Here is a 16,116-nt window from a genome sequence, read left to right on the forward strand (position 1 = left end):
CTTTAAATGCTGATCTTTTATATGAGTGATTTTTTTAGCACATAGTCCCTTTAAATAAGAGAATATATTAGAGTAGCCCACAGACTGAGGAAAATTACAGCCATGTAAGCAGAGCTTTTTCAGAACAAGAGAAAAGTGACCAATCACAGATACTATAGTACTCTGTGACAGTCCAAAACCCCCTCCTCTCTTGCTGCTCTCACACATTACAGTGCATCTAAATATAAAAGGAAACTATAATGATTCAATCATATTTACTTTCATTACCACATTGTGCTCAGTCTTTTTATATGCACACTTTCTGATGCACCAGCTCCTACTGAGCATTTGCAAGAGTTCACAGTGAATACACATGAGCCTGTAATTGCCTGATGATTGTCACATGAAAAAGGGGGCAGTACATGGAAGTAACCTTTGAAGCTTGTCAGGAAAAAAAAATCTACTTCAAAATTTAAAAGTAGGACTTTAATGCATGTCCACTGTATTTAATGGTCCTTTAGGCTCATTATATATAGATATGTTAAAGGAACATAACAGTCAAAATTAAAGGGACATGAAACCCCACATTTTTCTTTATAGATTCTGATAGAGCGTGCAATTTTAAACAACTTTCCAATTTACTTCAGTTATCTAATTTGCTTCACTGTCTTGGTATCCTTTGTTGAAAAGCATATCTAGATAGGCTCAGGAACTTGGAGCTAGCTGTTGATTGGTGACTGAAATTGTATGCCCATTTTCATTGGCTTACAAATTTGTTCAGCTAGCTCCCAGAAGTGCATTGCTGCTTCTTCAATAAAACAAGAGAATGAAGCAAAGTTGATAACAGAAGTAAATTGAAAAGTTGTTTAAAAATGTATAACATATTTGAATCATAAAATACATTTTTTTGGTTTCATGTCCCTTTAATCTTTCATCAATTAAATAAAGAATGCAGTTTAAGAGACTTTTCAATGTGCTTCAGATATCAAATTCACTTTGTCCTGTTGGTAACCATTGTTGAAAAAGCTTACATAAGTAGGTTTAGGAGTGGTAGTACTGGAATGAAAGAAAACAAACAGGTGCAGCCCGACTCAAGTGCAGTATTATTTAATAGAACGTAAGTGCGCAAGTGAAAATGGCTACTTACAAACTGAAAAAAAGATACAAGCAGTATAAAAAAAACAATGTGGTTTTCAGATGGCATATATTACGAACAAAGTGGCGGATCAAAATCTCTCCCGTGTGTATGCTCCACCTCAGCCGTTGTGAAACCAAGTTAGAGCTGATTACAGGGAATGTCTCCAAGCGATCACAGTATATGCCTTCAAAACGAGAACCTCTACGCGTTTCATCTGAGAACGCTCAGACTTTTTCAAGAGTGAACTATTCATCGGATCTAACTGGCTTTTTAAAGAGTCAATGAAAAAAATGCATTAACACAAAAACCAATGGCGTGTAGAGACACACCCCTAAGCTGTTGCATATATGATGGTACTGATTTTGAAAAGATACAAAATATAAAATTTAAAACTAACAAACTAACTATATTAAATAAGAAAGCTACACATAACTCCTATTGTTAAAAGTAAAACATCATTTGGAATATACGCTAAAATATATGCATATAGGTATATATGCACAATCGTTCTTATGATTCTAAACACTCCTATATGATCAAATGTTACAAGACAAATGTCTAGGCAATATATGATATGCATAATATGTTAAAAAAGATAAACTGCACTTGAGTTGGGCTGTGCCTGTTTGTTTTCTTTCATTCCAGTACTTCCATACCTCTAATGGGATTGGAGAATACCCATCTACATCATGGGCTGCAGACGGCTTAACAGAAGGAGGACTTGTGAGATTTGGGGCTCCTGCAACACCTAACGGGAAACGTCCCAGTACACACAGTCTCTGCTTACATTCCCCATTGTGGACAACCGGCTTCCTCTTTCCCTAACATCTGTTTTATCTTGGATTGCCAGCGCCAAATACCGGTACTGTTAGTCAGGAATGGTAGTATACTTCTGGCAGTTAGCTGGTAAATGGTGACTATGCACATATGTCTTTTGTCATTGTCTCACTATATGTGTTCATCTAGCCCCCAGTAATGCCTTGCTGATGGCTTTAGCCATGTGTTTAACCCATTTGCAGGGTTTTATTTTTATGCACTATGGAAAGTGTATAGGGAATTGTATGGTGTGGAAAGAAGACTTAAAGGGGCAGTCAACACCAGAATTGTTGTTGTTTAAAAAGATAGATAATTCCTTTTTTTTAACCAATTTCTCAGTTTTAAATAACCAACACAGTTATAATAATAATACACATTTTACCTCTGTAATGACCTTGTATCTAAGCCTCTGCAAACTGCCCCCTTATTTCAGTTCTTTTGACAGACTTGCATTTTAGCCAATCAGTGCTCACTCCCGGGTTACTTCACGTGCATGAGCTCAATGTTATCTATATGAAACACATGAATTAACGCCCTCTAGTGGTGAAAAACTGTGAAAATGCATTCAGATTAGAGGCGGCCTTCAAGGTTTAAGAAATTAGCATATAAACCTCCTAGGTTTAGCTTTCAACTAAGAATAACAAGAGAACAAGGCAAAATTGGCGATAAAAGTAAATTGGAAAATTACATGCCCTTTTTAAATCATGAAAGTTTTTTTTTGGACTTGACTGTCCCTTTAAAGTTGGAACATTATTATACTGACAAAATGCAAGTTGTTGTAAATACAGATTGCAGATCCTGCTATCCCGTTCTGTACAGTGACGACTTACAGTGTTACGAAAATGAAGCGTTCTGTTTAATCTTGTTTCCAGACCCCAAAACGTCGTCAAATTAATAATGCTCAAATGTATGACATTCATTTATAAGTTCTGCTATTCTTTCAGAATTGTCATTTCACCCTGTACGATGTATTGTAAGATGCTGAATGGCCATTATATTAGTGATTCAGATTCGTATAACATAAAACTGGTAGGTTTCTGGTAACTTGCGCTTAACGGGACAGTCAACACTAGAATTGTTGTTGTCTAAAAAGAAAGATAATCCCTTTATTACCCATTCCCAAATTTTGCATAACCAACACAGTTATATAAATACACTTTTTACCTCTGTGATTACCTTGTATCTAAGCCTCTGAAAACTGCCCCCTTGCTTCAGTTGTTTTGACAGACTTGCATTTTAGCCAATCAGTGCTCACTCCAGGGTAACTTCATGTGCATCAGCTTAATGTTATCTATATGAAACACATGAACTAATGCCCTCTAGTGGTCAAAATGCATTCAGATTAGAGGCAGTCTTCAAGGTCTAAGAAATTGGCATATGAACCTCCTAGGTTTAACTAAGAATACCAAGAGAACAAAGCAAAATTGGTGATACAAGTAAATTGTAAAGTTGTTTAAAATTACATTCCCTATTTAAATCATGAAAGGTTTTTTTGGACTTGACTGTCCCTTTAAGTATGCATAAAATTTTAACTTGTAATACAAGCGCACATAAGATTGTGGTCTGAGTTTTACAGTAGCGCAAGAAATCTCACGCTCCACTTGTAATCTAGATCACAGATAAAGTCAGCTCCAGACTTGCAATGCACTGCTGAACATGGCAATAGTGTATAGCCACCAACCATCAGCCATGTTCAGCTCAAGATCAGTAGTGTAAAACACAAAGTTCTGTTCAAGCAAAAGTGCAATAAAAATGCTCAGCCTGCTATTTATGTCCCTTTAAATATCTTTAACCCCAGCGGGTCTTATTTGTCTTTATTACATCAAAGTTCAGATAAAAACAAATAAGTAAACATTTAAATCACGCGATCGTTCAGGCAATCGCGTCATTTCAATGATGGGATCGGGTCTGGGGTGTGCATATGACGCTAGGCATGCCCTCCAGTCCGCGATCCCAGTTAGGAAGCCGACATTGCTTTATTACAGCCATATGGCTAGGACGTTCCATGCTGTCCTAACGGCGCTAAAGCCTAGCGCAGTTAGGCCAGCATGGAACAACCTAACTGCGGGAAGGGGTTTACTCAAGCTTACATAAACACAGTATTAATACATACTGGCTTTGATTGCTTTCCTGAAAGGAATCATCTGCTATAAATAAAAGGGACAGTCAAATCCAAAAAAAACTTTCATGATTCAAATAGGATATGCAATTTTAAACAACTTTCCAATTTACTTTTATCACCAATTTTGCTTTGTTCTCTTGGTATTCTTAGTTGAAAGCTAAACATAGGAGGTTCATATACTAATTTCTTAGACCTTGAAGGCCGCCTCTAATCTAAATGCATTTTGACAGTTTTTCACCACTAGAAGGCGATAGTTCATGTGTTTCATATAGATAACATTGAGCTCATGCACGCAAATTTACTGAGGAGTGAGCACTGATTGGCTAAACTGCAAGTCTGTCAAAAGAACTGAAATAAGGGGGCAGTCTGCAGAGGCTTAGATACAAGGTAATTACAGAGGTAAAACGTGTATAATTACAACTGTGTTGGTTTTGCAAAACTGGGGAATGGGTAATTAAGGGATTATCTATCTTTTAAAACAACAACAATTCTGGTGTTGACTGTCCCTTTAACATAGTAAAATAAAAATCTGTACTGGTAATGTCAACCAATGGCCACTAACAGGCCAGATTGTCATGTGAAATAATCAGATGATGGATGAGAGCAGATTAGTAACCATGGTTACTGCTCGCCTGTGCTCTAGTTAGATATCTTGAAAATCTGGCCTGTTAATGTGCCCTGAGGACTGGAGTAGAAAAACACTGATCTAAACAAATACATACTTAAATGGATATGACCACTAAACATAGTACAGTTATAGCCATGCTGATTTTTGGTTGGAGGAACGAAAGAACTTGAAATCAGTTTTGTATTCCAAATATTATGATGATTTATTTATTAAAAACAAAGCAAACAGTGCTGTACAATTCTGAGTAATTACAAAGTCAACTAATTTATAGACATAATGTAAGAAGTGAGTTGTGAATACGGTACAAGGCTGATTCATGACAGTAGACCACATATCCATGTAGGTTAGTGCTACTTAACTTATCTGAAACAATACTTAAACTCAGCAGATAGAACTGATGAATACCCACAGATAACACAGTGTGTAAGGTGTTCCTGACTGCCTGTTTAGTAGGCATTCTTATTGCAACTCCGTTATCAATAAAAATGAATACAGTTTGGGGTGGTGTAAACTGCTGGCTAGGTTGTGCCTGAACTTGGAAGTACTGAGAGTTCTATGCAGCACCAGGAAGTGTCTGCTGATTGCCCTTTCCATGCCCATCATTTGTGATCAGCTGTAGGTCTGGCTCTTGTAAAATCTAAGCAGCAATGGATTAAAGATGATTTGGCAGTATCAAGGGTGAGATGCATTTCTAGCTAATTGATGCAGGAATTATTTAAAGGGCCAGTAAATACGGTAGATTTGCATAATCAACAAATGCATGAGAAAAAGACAATGCAATAGCACTTAGTCTGAACTTCAAATGAGTAGTAGATTTTTTTCTGAAAAAATTCAGATATGTCTATTTCCACTCCCCCTGTATCATGTGACAGCCATCAGCCAATCACAAATACATATACGTATATTCTGTGTATTCTTGCACATTCTCAGTAGGAGCTGGTGACTAAGAAAGTTTAAATATAAAAATACTGCACATTTTGTTAATGAAAGTAAATTAGAAAGTTGTTTAAAACTGCATGTGCTTAAACTATACAGATATGGAAACTTGCTAATTTGGTCAAAAACGAGAAAAAGCCATCACTTATTGAAAAACGTCTTGTAGATGGGAAGCTCCTTACGGAGAACACAGAGATACATAAGGAACTGGTTAAATATTATCAAGATATATATGCCTCTAAAATATATGATTTAACACAGGCAGAGGAGTTCTGGAGTAAAATTAGTTGTCCCAAGATATCTGTAGAATTAATAGAGACTCTTAATGCCCCGATAAGAGTAGAAGAAATAGAGAAGGTGATCTCTGAATCCGCTATCAATAAAGCTGCAGGCCCGGATGGGTTACCAAGCGAATTCTATAAGATCCTTTCCTCAGAAATCGCGCCTCATCTTAGTAATGTATATAATGCTATGTATATTAAAGGAGAATTGGTGCCGAAAGCTTTTTCTGCCTCCTTCACAACACTTATTCCTAAAAGTGGAAAGGATCCAGTTCAAAGGGAATCTTACAGACCAATAGCCTTATTAAACGTCGACTATAAGGTTTTCATGTCAATCTTGGCTAAAAGGCTACAAAAGATATTACCGAATATTATAAATAAAGACCAAGCAGGTTTTCTAAATTCACGGAATTCCTCAGCAAAAATCAGAGAGGTTCTAGTGGTAACAGAATATTTTTATAACATGGGGAGGAAGGAGAGGGGAGAGGGGGAACAAACTCCTGACCTGGTCATTGTGTCCATCGATGCTGAGAAGGCATTCGATTCGATACAACATGACCATCTTTTTACTTCATTGGGACGGTTTGGGTTTGGAGAAAACTTCCTCAAATTCGTTATGAATCTGTATAACTCTCCTTTAACAAGCTTAATTGTGAATAACACCGTCTCTTCACAAATTGTGCTTAACAGAGGAACTAGGCAGGGTTGCCCCCTCTCTCCTCTCCTTTTTAACCTATGTATTGAACCATTAGCCATCAGGATTAGGTCACAGCTGGAAGGGGTGGCGATAGGTAGACAGGAGATGAAACTAGCCCTATACGCAGATGACATCCTTGTCTATCTGTCAAACACTAGGGTTAATATACCTAAGCTGCTGGGAATCACTAACCAATTTGGACTATTCTCTGGTTATAAAATAAACGTGATGAAATCAGAGCTGTACTGGCTTAGAAAAAATAAAGACTCCTTGGTGAATAGTCCTTTTAGAATAGTTAATGAGTCATTTAAGTATTTAGGCATAGTAATACCTACTAATCCACGGGATCTATATAATTTTAATATTTCTCCAATTATAACCACAATTAAAAATAAACTTAGACTCTGGGAAAATCTACCTCTTTCTATTTCAGGACGGATAGCCTTGTTTAAAATGGTTCTTCTCCCCAAACTATTATATGTATTACAGAACACAGCATTAATACTTTATGATAGGGATATTCGAGGGCTAAACAGCTGGCTCAGAAGCTTCATCTGGCAGAAGAGAAAACCCAGGATAGCCCTGAGCAAACTAACACATGCTAAAATATTTGCTGGTTTTGCATTACCTGATATACGGCTTTACAATTTTGCTTTCTTAGCACGAATTGCAGCAGATTGGTTATTCTGTAATAACTACGTTTTAAACAATGCATTGGAGGATAGTGTTTGTGACCCATACCTTCCATGTGCACTGCTGCATTGTGACTTAAAAGGTTTGCCATCTAAAATTAAGGAGAACAAAATGATTTTTAATCCTCTAAAGGCCTGGTGGAAGATAGGGAAGCTTCTTTCTATCAACTGCAAGGTTTCAAAATATCTCCCTGTTCTGGGTAACCCATTATTTCAAGCAGGACTGGATTCTGCAATTTTTAAGAAATGGCAAATGGTGGGACTGAACACAATGATCCAATTCATTGATAAAGAAAAACAATGTGTTAGAACTTTTGAAGAAATTAAAAATAGCTTCAACCTCTCTAATAAGGAGTTCTTTGCGTTTTTGCAAGTAAGGCACTATGCATTAGAGCTAACGAGGGAGGGAGAGTGGCAATGGGATTTGGGAGATCTAGAGGATTGGCTCACGTTAGTTAAGAAGGGACGTATGTCCATCTCTTATTGCTACTACCTCTTAGGAGCAAACAGAGCAAGTCATACTTTAGAGAAAATTGCTCAAGATTGGAGACTAATTTTGGCCCAGGATTATATTGACCATAAATTTATACAAAAATCTATTCATAAAGTGTCAATGGCTACTCTTTCAGCAACATGGAGAGAGGCTCATCTTAAGTTATTACATAAATTTCACTATACTCCGGAAAAAGGCTATAAGCTCCAGAACATGAATTTTTCTAAATGTCCTAAGTGCTCCTTAATTGCGGCAGATCTCTTACATATGATAGTTAACTGCCCCCTGATTAGGCAATTTTGTCGAAAACTAGAATTCTGGATCAATACTACTCTCAGGATCTCCCCTCTGGAGATATCGGCAAGCTTAATTATATTTTGCTGTGATAATCAGATAGAACAACAATCAAATGAAAAAATAATAAGTGTCTCTATAATGGCAGCTAGGTACTTAATATTTAAAAAATGGAAGACGAGGGGGGGTGTGTCCTAGCAGCGGCTCTGTGTAGTCGCACATTTCAAGAGCTCCAGGAGAGTGGCCTATAATCCGCTGATATAATAGTCCACAACTACAGTATTCAACGCCAGCACTGTAAAATTGTGGTCCTAAACGACTTCTAATACAACTAGAACCATTTCGCTGTATTTATGACCCTGGAGCCAGAATTGGACATTTAAGGCCTGTAGCAGCGGTGATTATACAGGCAGCATCCCCCCCCCGTTTACCGGGGTGTACTACTAGGACTGATCGCCTATCAACCCCACCCGATACTTTTAAGCATCTGCACAACTTATCATTCCTATAAACTACAAGTAGCTGTCAAGCGGGAAAATTGCAAAGAACGGTACAATGGCGTACTCTCCAGCTGGCACAAGGGAAGAAAACTCTCACACCAAGTTTGATCTAATGCTTCTTAAACTGGAGGCGATTTTTCAGCCGATAATAGCAAAGGCACCCTCGGCACACGAGCTCCAACTCCTTATGCTTAGGATACCACCAGTAACATTAGATGTCCCGGCTATACAACGATCTGCGACACAGGAATCAGGCCTGACCCTAGGGCCCAGGGCGGCCGTAGAACCTGAGGTGCGATTGGATGGGGATCTACCTCTGCTGGTTACATACCAACCTTCGCAGCTGTCAAAACAGAACGACACAGAAACACTGCCGAAGAGGACACCCAGAGAAAGCCTTCAAGCAACATCCATTTTGTCAACAGCTATTATGGAGCAAAAATTAGTTGTCTATCAGCTCAAGATGCCGACTCATCTGAAGCATCGCGCAGCAAAGCTTAAAGATCCTGATATAGCCGCCAACAACGATAGCGATATGCAGGGAGCATCCTATTCATTATCGCAATCTGTGGGCCATTGTGGAACAGTAAGTGTGCATCTGCGAAACATGCAGGGACCGGAGTCTGAGCGACTTTCTCAGGGTTTTAGAGGGGGGCCCTGGGATACGGTGGACTCGGTGCCAAAGATAAATCTGTTTCCCAGTGGCTTGTTAGATATTGCTTCAAGGTCTCTGAATGTATTAACAATGCCCTGTATCAAAAGTATGCTCCCATCGTTGACAATCCCTGAAGGATGACAATCATTAAACAAAATATAATTCTCAGAAAGCAGTAAAAGTTCTAATTAATATGCTGGAACTCTAGACTCTTATATGTTTAAAGGTTCTTCTTTTTAGGTACTTTAAAAGTTATGAAGTGTTTGCATTAGATAGGCAATGTGCTAATGTCTAGCGCTATTTTGGAATTAATTGTTTGCACATGCATAATCTTTCTAAAATACAGGTAGCCACAGCTTCCACGTGGAAGGAAATTCAGACCACACTTAAGTAGAAACTTTTTTTTTTTATTTTTTATATGATTTTATATCCTCACAATGTTACGTATACAACTTAAATCAACAACCAAGAGACTTCCATATCTTCCTAATATAGTTGACACAGGTTTGATATACATTTTGCATTTTTATGTGGCCTTCCCTTGCATCGCCAGCGGCCGAGGTGGTGTGTAGGAGGTCTTCTATAAGTTTAGCACAGCACAATATCAATGTGTGAATAATTTGTTCTACTATATATATCATGTGAGGTTCAATGTTAGATCGCAGAAGCTCAAATTATTTATGTGACTCCACCGTCTAAAAGCCCTATAGCTTCATTTGACAATTAAGGTGTGGTTATATCCTGTTAATTTATTCAGTCCTGGTGTTCTTGTTTTTTGTTTTTAGTTTCTGCATTTATTTTTACATTTAGGTTAATCTAATTAAGCCTATTGTCCTTTATGTTCATTGTAAGCCCCAGCTTTTATTCACATTGTTAATGAAGGGCCAAAAGTGCCCAACTCTTTTTGGGGATTAAAATAAGGACTGAATTATTGTGAATACAAGCCCAGCTATCAAGTATGACGATAATATTGGTACAATTGTATTCTACATTCTAAATGCATTTTTATACATGATGTAATGTCCTTAATAAAAAAATTAAAATAAAAAAAAAAAAATGGAAGACGAGAGAAATCCCTAGTGTGGTGGAAATAAAAAATTTCCTCAAAAAACAATGTATATTAGAACAACGTGACACGGATATTAATAATGATTCTGACATCAGAAATTTTTTTAGTAAATGGGCACCATTTATTAAATCCCTCCCGGCCACAGAGATAGACTATATTGTATTTCCCTTCCAAAACACAGAGCTAGTACAACTGGGGTTATGGTAAATGGATAGGAATCGAAGGTTTTTTGGGGGGGGACGAATGTGGAAATTCCCTTTCCCTTTCCCCCCTCTTTTTTTCTTTTCTCTCCCCCCTTTTTTCTTTTTTTTTCTCTCCCTCTCTCTCTCTCTTGGTGGAAGTATTGAGAAGTAACAGATATGAGTCTGGACTGCAATAATAATAATATAAAATTGAACTGAGGTCGATCAACTAAGAAAAATTATCTTGAGCATATTAATTCTTAATTAACTTGAAGGTAATTTAGGAGTATTATTGGTTATAAAAAGCATAAACAATAGATTGGTTTGATTTGTTGACTGTACGCATAAAGTATATAAGGGAAATTGTGCTGTTTTTCCCTGTTAAATTTTTTTTTTTTTTTTTCCTCTCCTTTGTTATTGTTTTTTGTTTAAGGAATTATAGAAATAATATAATTCAATAGGAAACTCTAGAGATGAAGGATTGTTAGAATTATTGAATCCTCACGGTTGTTTGGTTGTTTTTTTTTTTTCATTGTTTATGTAACCTTCTCTGTTTCCTGAAAACTGCTTAAAAATGTATTAACATGTTGAAATATAATAAAAATGAAATTTAAAAAAAAAAACTGCATGTGCTACCTGAATCATTATTGTTTAATTTTGACTTGAGTGTTCCATTAAAATTCAAAGTAATTGCTATTACATTGTCTTCTTATTGTGTATTTGTCAGTTATTCAATTTTACTGTATTTCGTGGTCTTTTAAAGACTGAGAGGCGTCTTAATGAACAATCTACTCCAGAGAACACAGGGAAGGGAGAGGCGAGTTAGTGAATCTACAGAAGTGTCACTGTACTGTTCTATATCTGTTCATGAAGACATGACTTTAAACTGAACAGTTTGCATTCTTAGGCTTTATAGGCACATTTCCACATCCCAGACCTGGCCATTAAATAATACAAGATCTGAAACACACTTAGTTGAAAAGATTTCTTAAGTTCCATATTTAAAACAATATTCAAAATATTTTCTTTTCTTATATAAACTTTAGCATTTCCACCTCTAATATCTTTATATTACAAAGAACAGAAAAAAGTACAAAATAAATTAGTGATGAATACAAAATCAAAATGAACATTTTAAAAGGTACCACCTACATATGTGTTCCCCTGTATGACTGGCAATTCACTCTAGCGACATATTCCAATGAGCTGAAGTAGGAGGATAAAAAGATTTACAATGTCTAAGTAGATATTGAGCGCAGCATAGATATATTCCTCAGGGCTAACTGAGTAACGATGTTTTCCACCAACAATCATCTGAGTATCCACAACCAAGTACTGAAAAGAAGAAAAAAAAAAGCTGTGGTCATTCATGCAAACAGAAAAATAAACCGTTTTGTATTACTGGAGCACTGTTGTAGTCAACTCTTAAGAAGGTGATCTACAAACAGCTGGACTCTTAGGCTTACATGCTAAGGGGGTTCAGGGGATAGCACTGGAGGAGAGGAACTGGTAGAAAGAAAGGTTAGTACAGTATAGGTTGTATGCATCCCTGAACAGTAGAGTCTTTAAGGAGTGCTTGAAGCTTTCAAAACTAGGGGAGAGTCTTGTGGAGCGAAGCAGAAAGTTCCACAAGATGGAAGCCAGTCTGGAGAAGTCCTGTAAACGGGAGTGTGAGGAGGTAACAAGAGAGGAGGCGAGTAAGAGGTAATGAGCAGTGCGAAGGGGACGGGAGGGAGAGTATCTGGTGACAAGGTCTGAGATATAGGGGGATCAGTGCAGTTGAGGGCTTTGTATGTCAGAGGGAGAATTTTGTGTTTAATCCTAGAGGCAAGAGGAAGCCAGGGAAGGGATTGGCAGAGAGGTGCAGCAGATGAAGAGCGACATGTAAGGAAGATGAGCCTGGAAGAGGCATTCATTATGGATTGTAAAGGAGCTAGGCGGCAGCTGGGGAGACCAGAGAGGACAGATTTACAGTAATCGAGGCAGGAAAGGATGAGAGAGTGGATTAAAATCTTAGCTGTGTCTTGTGTAAGTAAATGTCTAATTTTAGAGATGTTTTTAAGGTGTAAGCGGCAGGCTTTAGCCAAGGACTGAATGTGAGGAGTGAAAAAAAGATCTGAGTCAAATGTTACCCCAAGACATCGGGCATGCAGGGTAGGGGTAATGATAGAGTTGTCAGCAGTTATAGAGAGATTGGGGGTGGAGATTTTGGAAGAAGGGGGGAAAATAAGGAGCTCAATTTTGGAGAGATTTAGCTTGAGGTAGTGAGATGACATCCAGGAAGAGATGTGAGAAAGACAGTTAGTGACATGGATTAGCAAGGAAGGAGATAGGTCTGGTTCTGAGAAGTAGATTAGGGTGTTGTTGGCATACAAATGATTTTGGAAACAGTAGGACTTTAATAGGGAACCTAATGATGATGTGTAGCTTGAGAATAGAAGGGGACCGAGGACAGAGCCTTGCGGTACCCCAACAGAAAGTAGTGACGGGGCAGAGGAGGCCCCAGAGAAGGCTACACTAAAGATACAGTTTGACAGGTAAGAAGAGAACCACGAGAGGGCTGTGTCACAAATGCTGAAGGATTGGAGGGTTTGGAGCAAAAGAGGGTGGTCAACAGTATCAAAGGCTGCGGACAGATCAAGGAGGATAAGCAGAGAGAAGTGGCCTTTTGATTTTGATGTAAGTAAGTCATTGGTAACCTTAATGATTGCTGTCTCTGTGTGATGGGAGCGAAATCCAGATTGCAGTGGGTCAAGGAGGGAGTTTAATGTAAGGAAATGGGATAGGCGTGCATATACTAGCTTTTCGAGAAGCTTTGAGGCAAGAGGGAGGAAGGAAATAGGGCGATAGTTGGATGGGGAGGTTGGATCAAGGGAAGGTTTTTTGAGGATAGGTGTGACCAGTGCATGTTTCAGAGATGAGGAAAATGTACCGGTGCTGAGGGAGAGGTTGAAAATGTGTGTGAGTTTAGGGGTAAGGGTAGAAGAGAGACAGGTAGTGAGGTGGGAGCGCAGTATAAATGCAGAAACCTCTTCCACAGGAACAGGGTTGTGGGTTGGGGTTCATTTCTGATGGAGTCAATTTTGCTATTGAAGTGGCTGGCAAAGTCTTGAGCTGACAGATAAGTTGTATTAGGAGGTGGGAGTATACGGAGAAGAGTATTGAAAGTGGAGAACAGATAACGCAAAGCTATATTACACACTTCCTGTACTATAACATAAACACTTCTGGACAACTTCCTGTACTATAAACATAAACACTTCTGGATAAAGTAAAGCTATATTACACACTTCCTATACTATAAACATAAATGCTTCTGGACAACTTCCTGTACTATAAACATAAACATTTCTGGATAAAGTAAAGCTAAATTACACTTCCTGTACTATAAACATAAACGCTTCTGGACAACTTTCTGTACTATAAACATAAACACTTCTGGATAAAGTAAAGCTAAATTACACTTCCTGTACTATAAACATAAACGCTTCTGGACAACTTTCTGTACTATAAACATAAACGCTTCTGGATAAAGTAAAGCTTGCTGAGTATCTTTCCCTCTGCTTTTCCTTTTGAAGTTTTGGCAAATACTTGTGTCCTTTGGAGGTGAGGATCAGCAACATTTGGCTTATACACTATGGCAGAGAAACACAGTACTCCCACCACTACCTCTGAGTCTGGGATTTTCTCTTATACTGAGGAGGATGCTGCATGTATTGCTATGTTTGCACTTGGACCCAGGGACTTTCTTACTGTACCTGACAAAGATCTTTATTTAAGGGACTTGGAGAACCTGTTAAAACGATAGCACAGCATTCAGTTACACTCCTCTACTTTGAGTACCATCATATAAAAAGAATCCCTAGGGGCATGCGCTCTAGGTTACAGCCTACATTTTTTGCAGAAAAATCCGGAGTTTTGTCAGAGATATGAACAAATATTAAACAAATGCTCGTTTGACTTGATGATTTTAAACATTGAGTTTGCCAAGATGGAAATACTCACCTTGGAAGAAAAAGTAAAATTGCAGGAAGACACACTCCGTGATGCAGCATCGGTCGAGAAATATCTACGCCTGTTACAAACAGCCAAAGATGGCGGGGCGGCGTTCTGGAAGGAAGTGGAGGAACGCAAGCGCCGGAAATTCAGGTGTGATGAGGTCGTCTACGGGCTGTCAGCGTGTACCTTTGGCAGGCTTTCATGAGTGAAGCAGAGGTAAGCCTTGACGCATGACCCGCACTAGGAGAGCAGGGGGGAGATGGTGTGGTCACCTCTGATGCCGGTTCATCGTCAGCCTCTTCGGGGATGACAGCCCCGCACCAGGCGAGGCAAGCGGAGATGCCGCAAATCTAACCGGGAGTCCTGCACCAGGCGCACGAAGCAGTAAGTCTCAACAATGTCATTAATATCTCCCATTATGATTGGTCTGTGGCCGAGACTGTTCTATTATCAAAGGGACTTTCATTTTGTTACAGTGAGTGCAGATATATTCCACTTGGAACTTGATCTGAATAGATTACAGTGGGGCAAAAAAGTATTTAGTCAGCCACCAATTGTGCAAGTTCTCCCACTTAAGAGGATGAGAGAGGCCTGTAATTTTCATCATAGGTATACCTCGACTATGAGAGACAAAATGTGGAAACAAATCCAGACAATCACATTTGGAAAGAATTTATTTGCATATTATGGTGGAAAATAAGTATTTGGTCAATATCAAAAGTTCATCTCAATACTTTGTTATATATCCTTTGTTGGCAATGACAGAGGTCAAACATTTTCTGTAAGTCTTCACAAGGTTGTCACACACTGTTGCTGGTATGTTGGCCCATTCCTGCATGCAGATCTCCTCTAGAGCAGTGATGTTTTGGCGCTGTCGCTGGGCAACATGGACTTTCAACTCCCTCCAAAGGTTTTCTATGGGGTTGAGATCTGGAGACTGGCTAGGCCACTCCAGGACCTTGAAATGCTTCTTATGAAGCCACTCCTTCATTGCCTGGGTGGTGTGTTTGGGATCATTGTCATGCTGAAAGACCCAACCACGTTTCATCTTCAATGCCCTTGCTGATGGAAGGAGGTTTGCACTCAAAATCTCACGATACATGGCCCCATTCATTCTTTCATGTACACGGATCAGTCGTCCTGTTCCCTTTGCAGAAAAACAGCCCCAAAGCATGATGTTGCCACCCCCATGCTTCACAGTAGGTATGGTGTTCTTTGATTGCAACTCAGCATTCTCTCTCCTCCAAACACGACGAGTTGTGTTTCTACCAAACAGTTCTACTTTGGTTTCATCTGACCATATGACATTTTCCCAATCCGCTTCTGGATCATCCAAATGCTCTCTAGCATACTTCAGACGGGCCCGGACATGTACTGGCTTCAGAAGGGACACGTCTGGCACTGCAGGATCTGAGTCCCTGGCGGCGTAGTGTGTTACTGATGGTAGCCTTTGTTACGTTGATCCCAGCTCTCTTCAGGTCATTCACTAGGTCCCCCCGTGTGGTTCTGGGATGTTTGCTCACTGTTCTTGTGATCATTTTGACCCCATGGGGTGAGATTTTGCGTGGAGCCCCAGATCGAGGGAGATTATCAGTGGTCTTGTATGTCTTCCATTTTCTAATTATTGTTCCAACA

General features: G+C 38.9%; 1 protein-coding gene across 2 annotated transcripts in view; it reads right to left on the reverse strand.

The window, feature by feature from the left end:
- Positions 1–4,859: 4,859 nt before the first annotated feature.
- The window catches only part of LOC128660275 (protein lifeguard 1), a 91,391-nt gene continuing 80,134 nt past the window's right edge, over positions 4,860–16,116 (reverse strand). For both annotated transcript variants that reach the window (XM_053714034.1, XM_053714035.1), the window contains one exon: positions 4,860–11,817. In XM_053714034.1, the coding sequence (XP_053570009.1) occupies positions 11,668–11,817 (150 nt within the window). In that variant the 3' untranslated portion in view covers positions 4,860–11,667. The remainder of the gene's footprint in view (positions 11,818–16,116) is intronic.

The sequence above is a fragment of the Bombina bombina genome, chromosome 5 (assembly GCF_027579735.1).
Source record: "Bombina bombina isolate aBomBom1 chromosome 5, aBomBom1.pri, whole genome shotgun sequence".
NCBI lineage: Eukaryota > Metazoa > Chordata > Amphibia > Anura > Bombinatoridae > Bombina > Bombina bombina.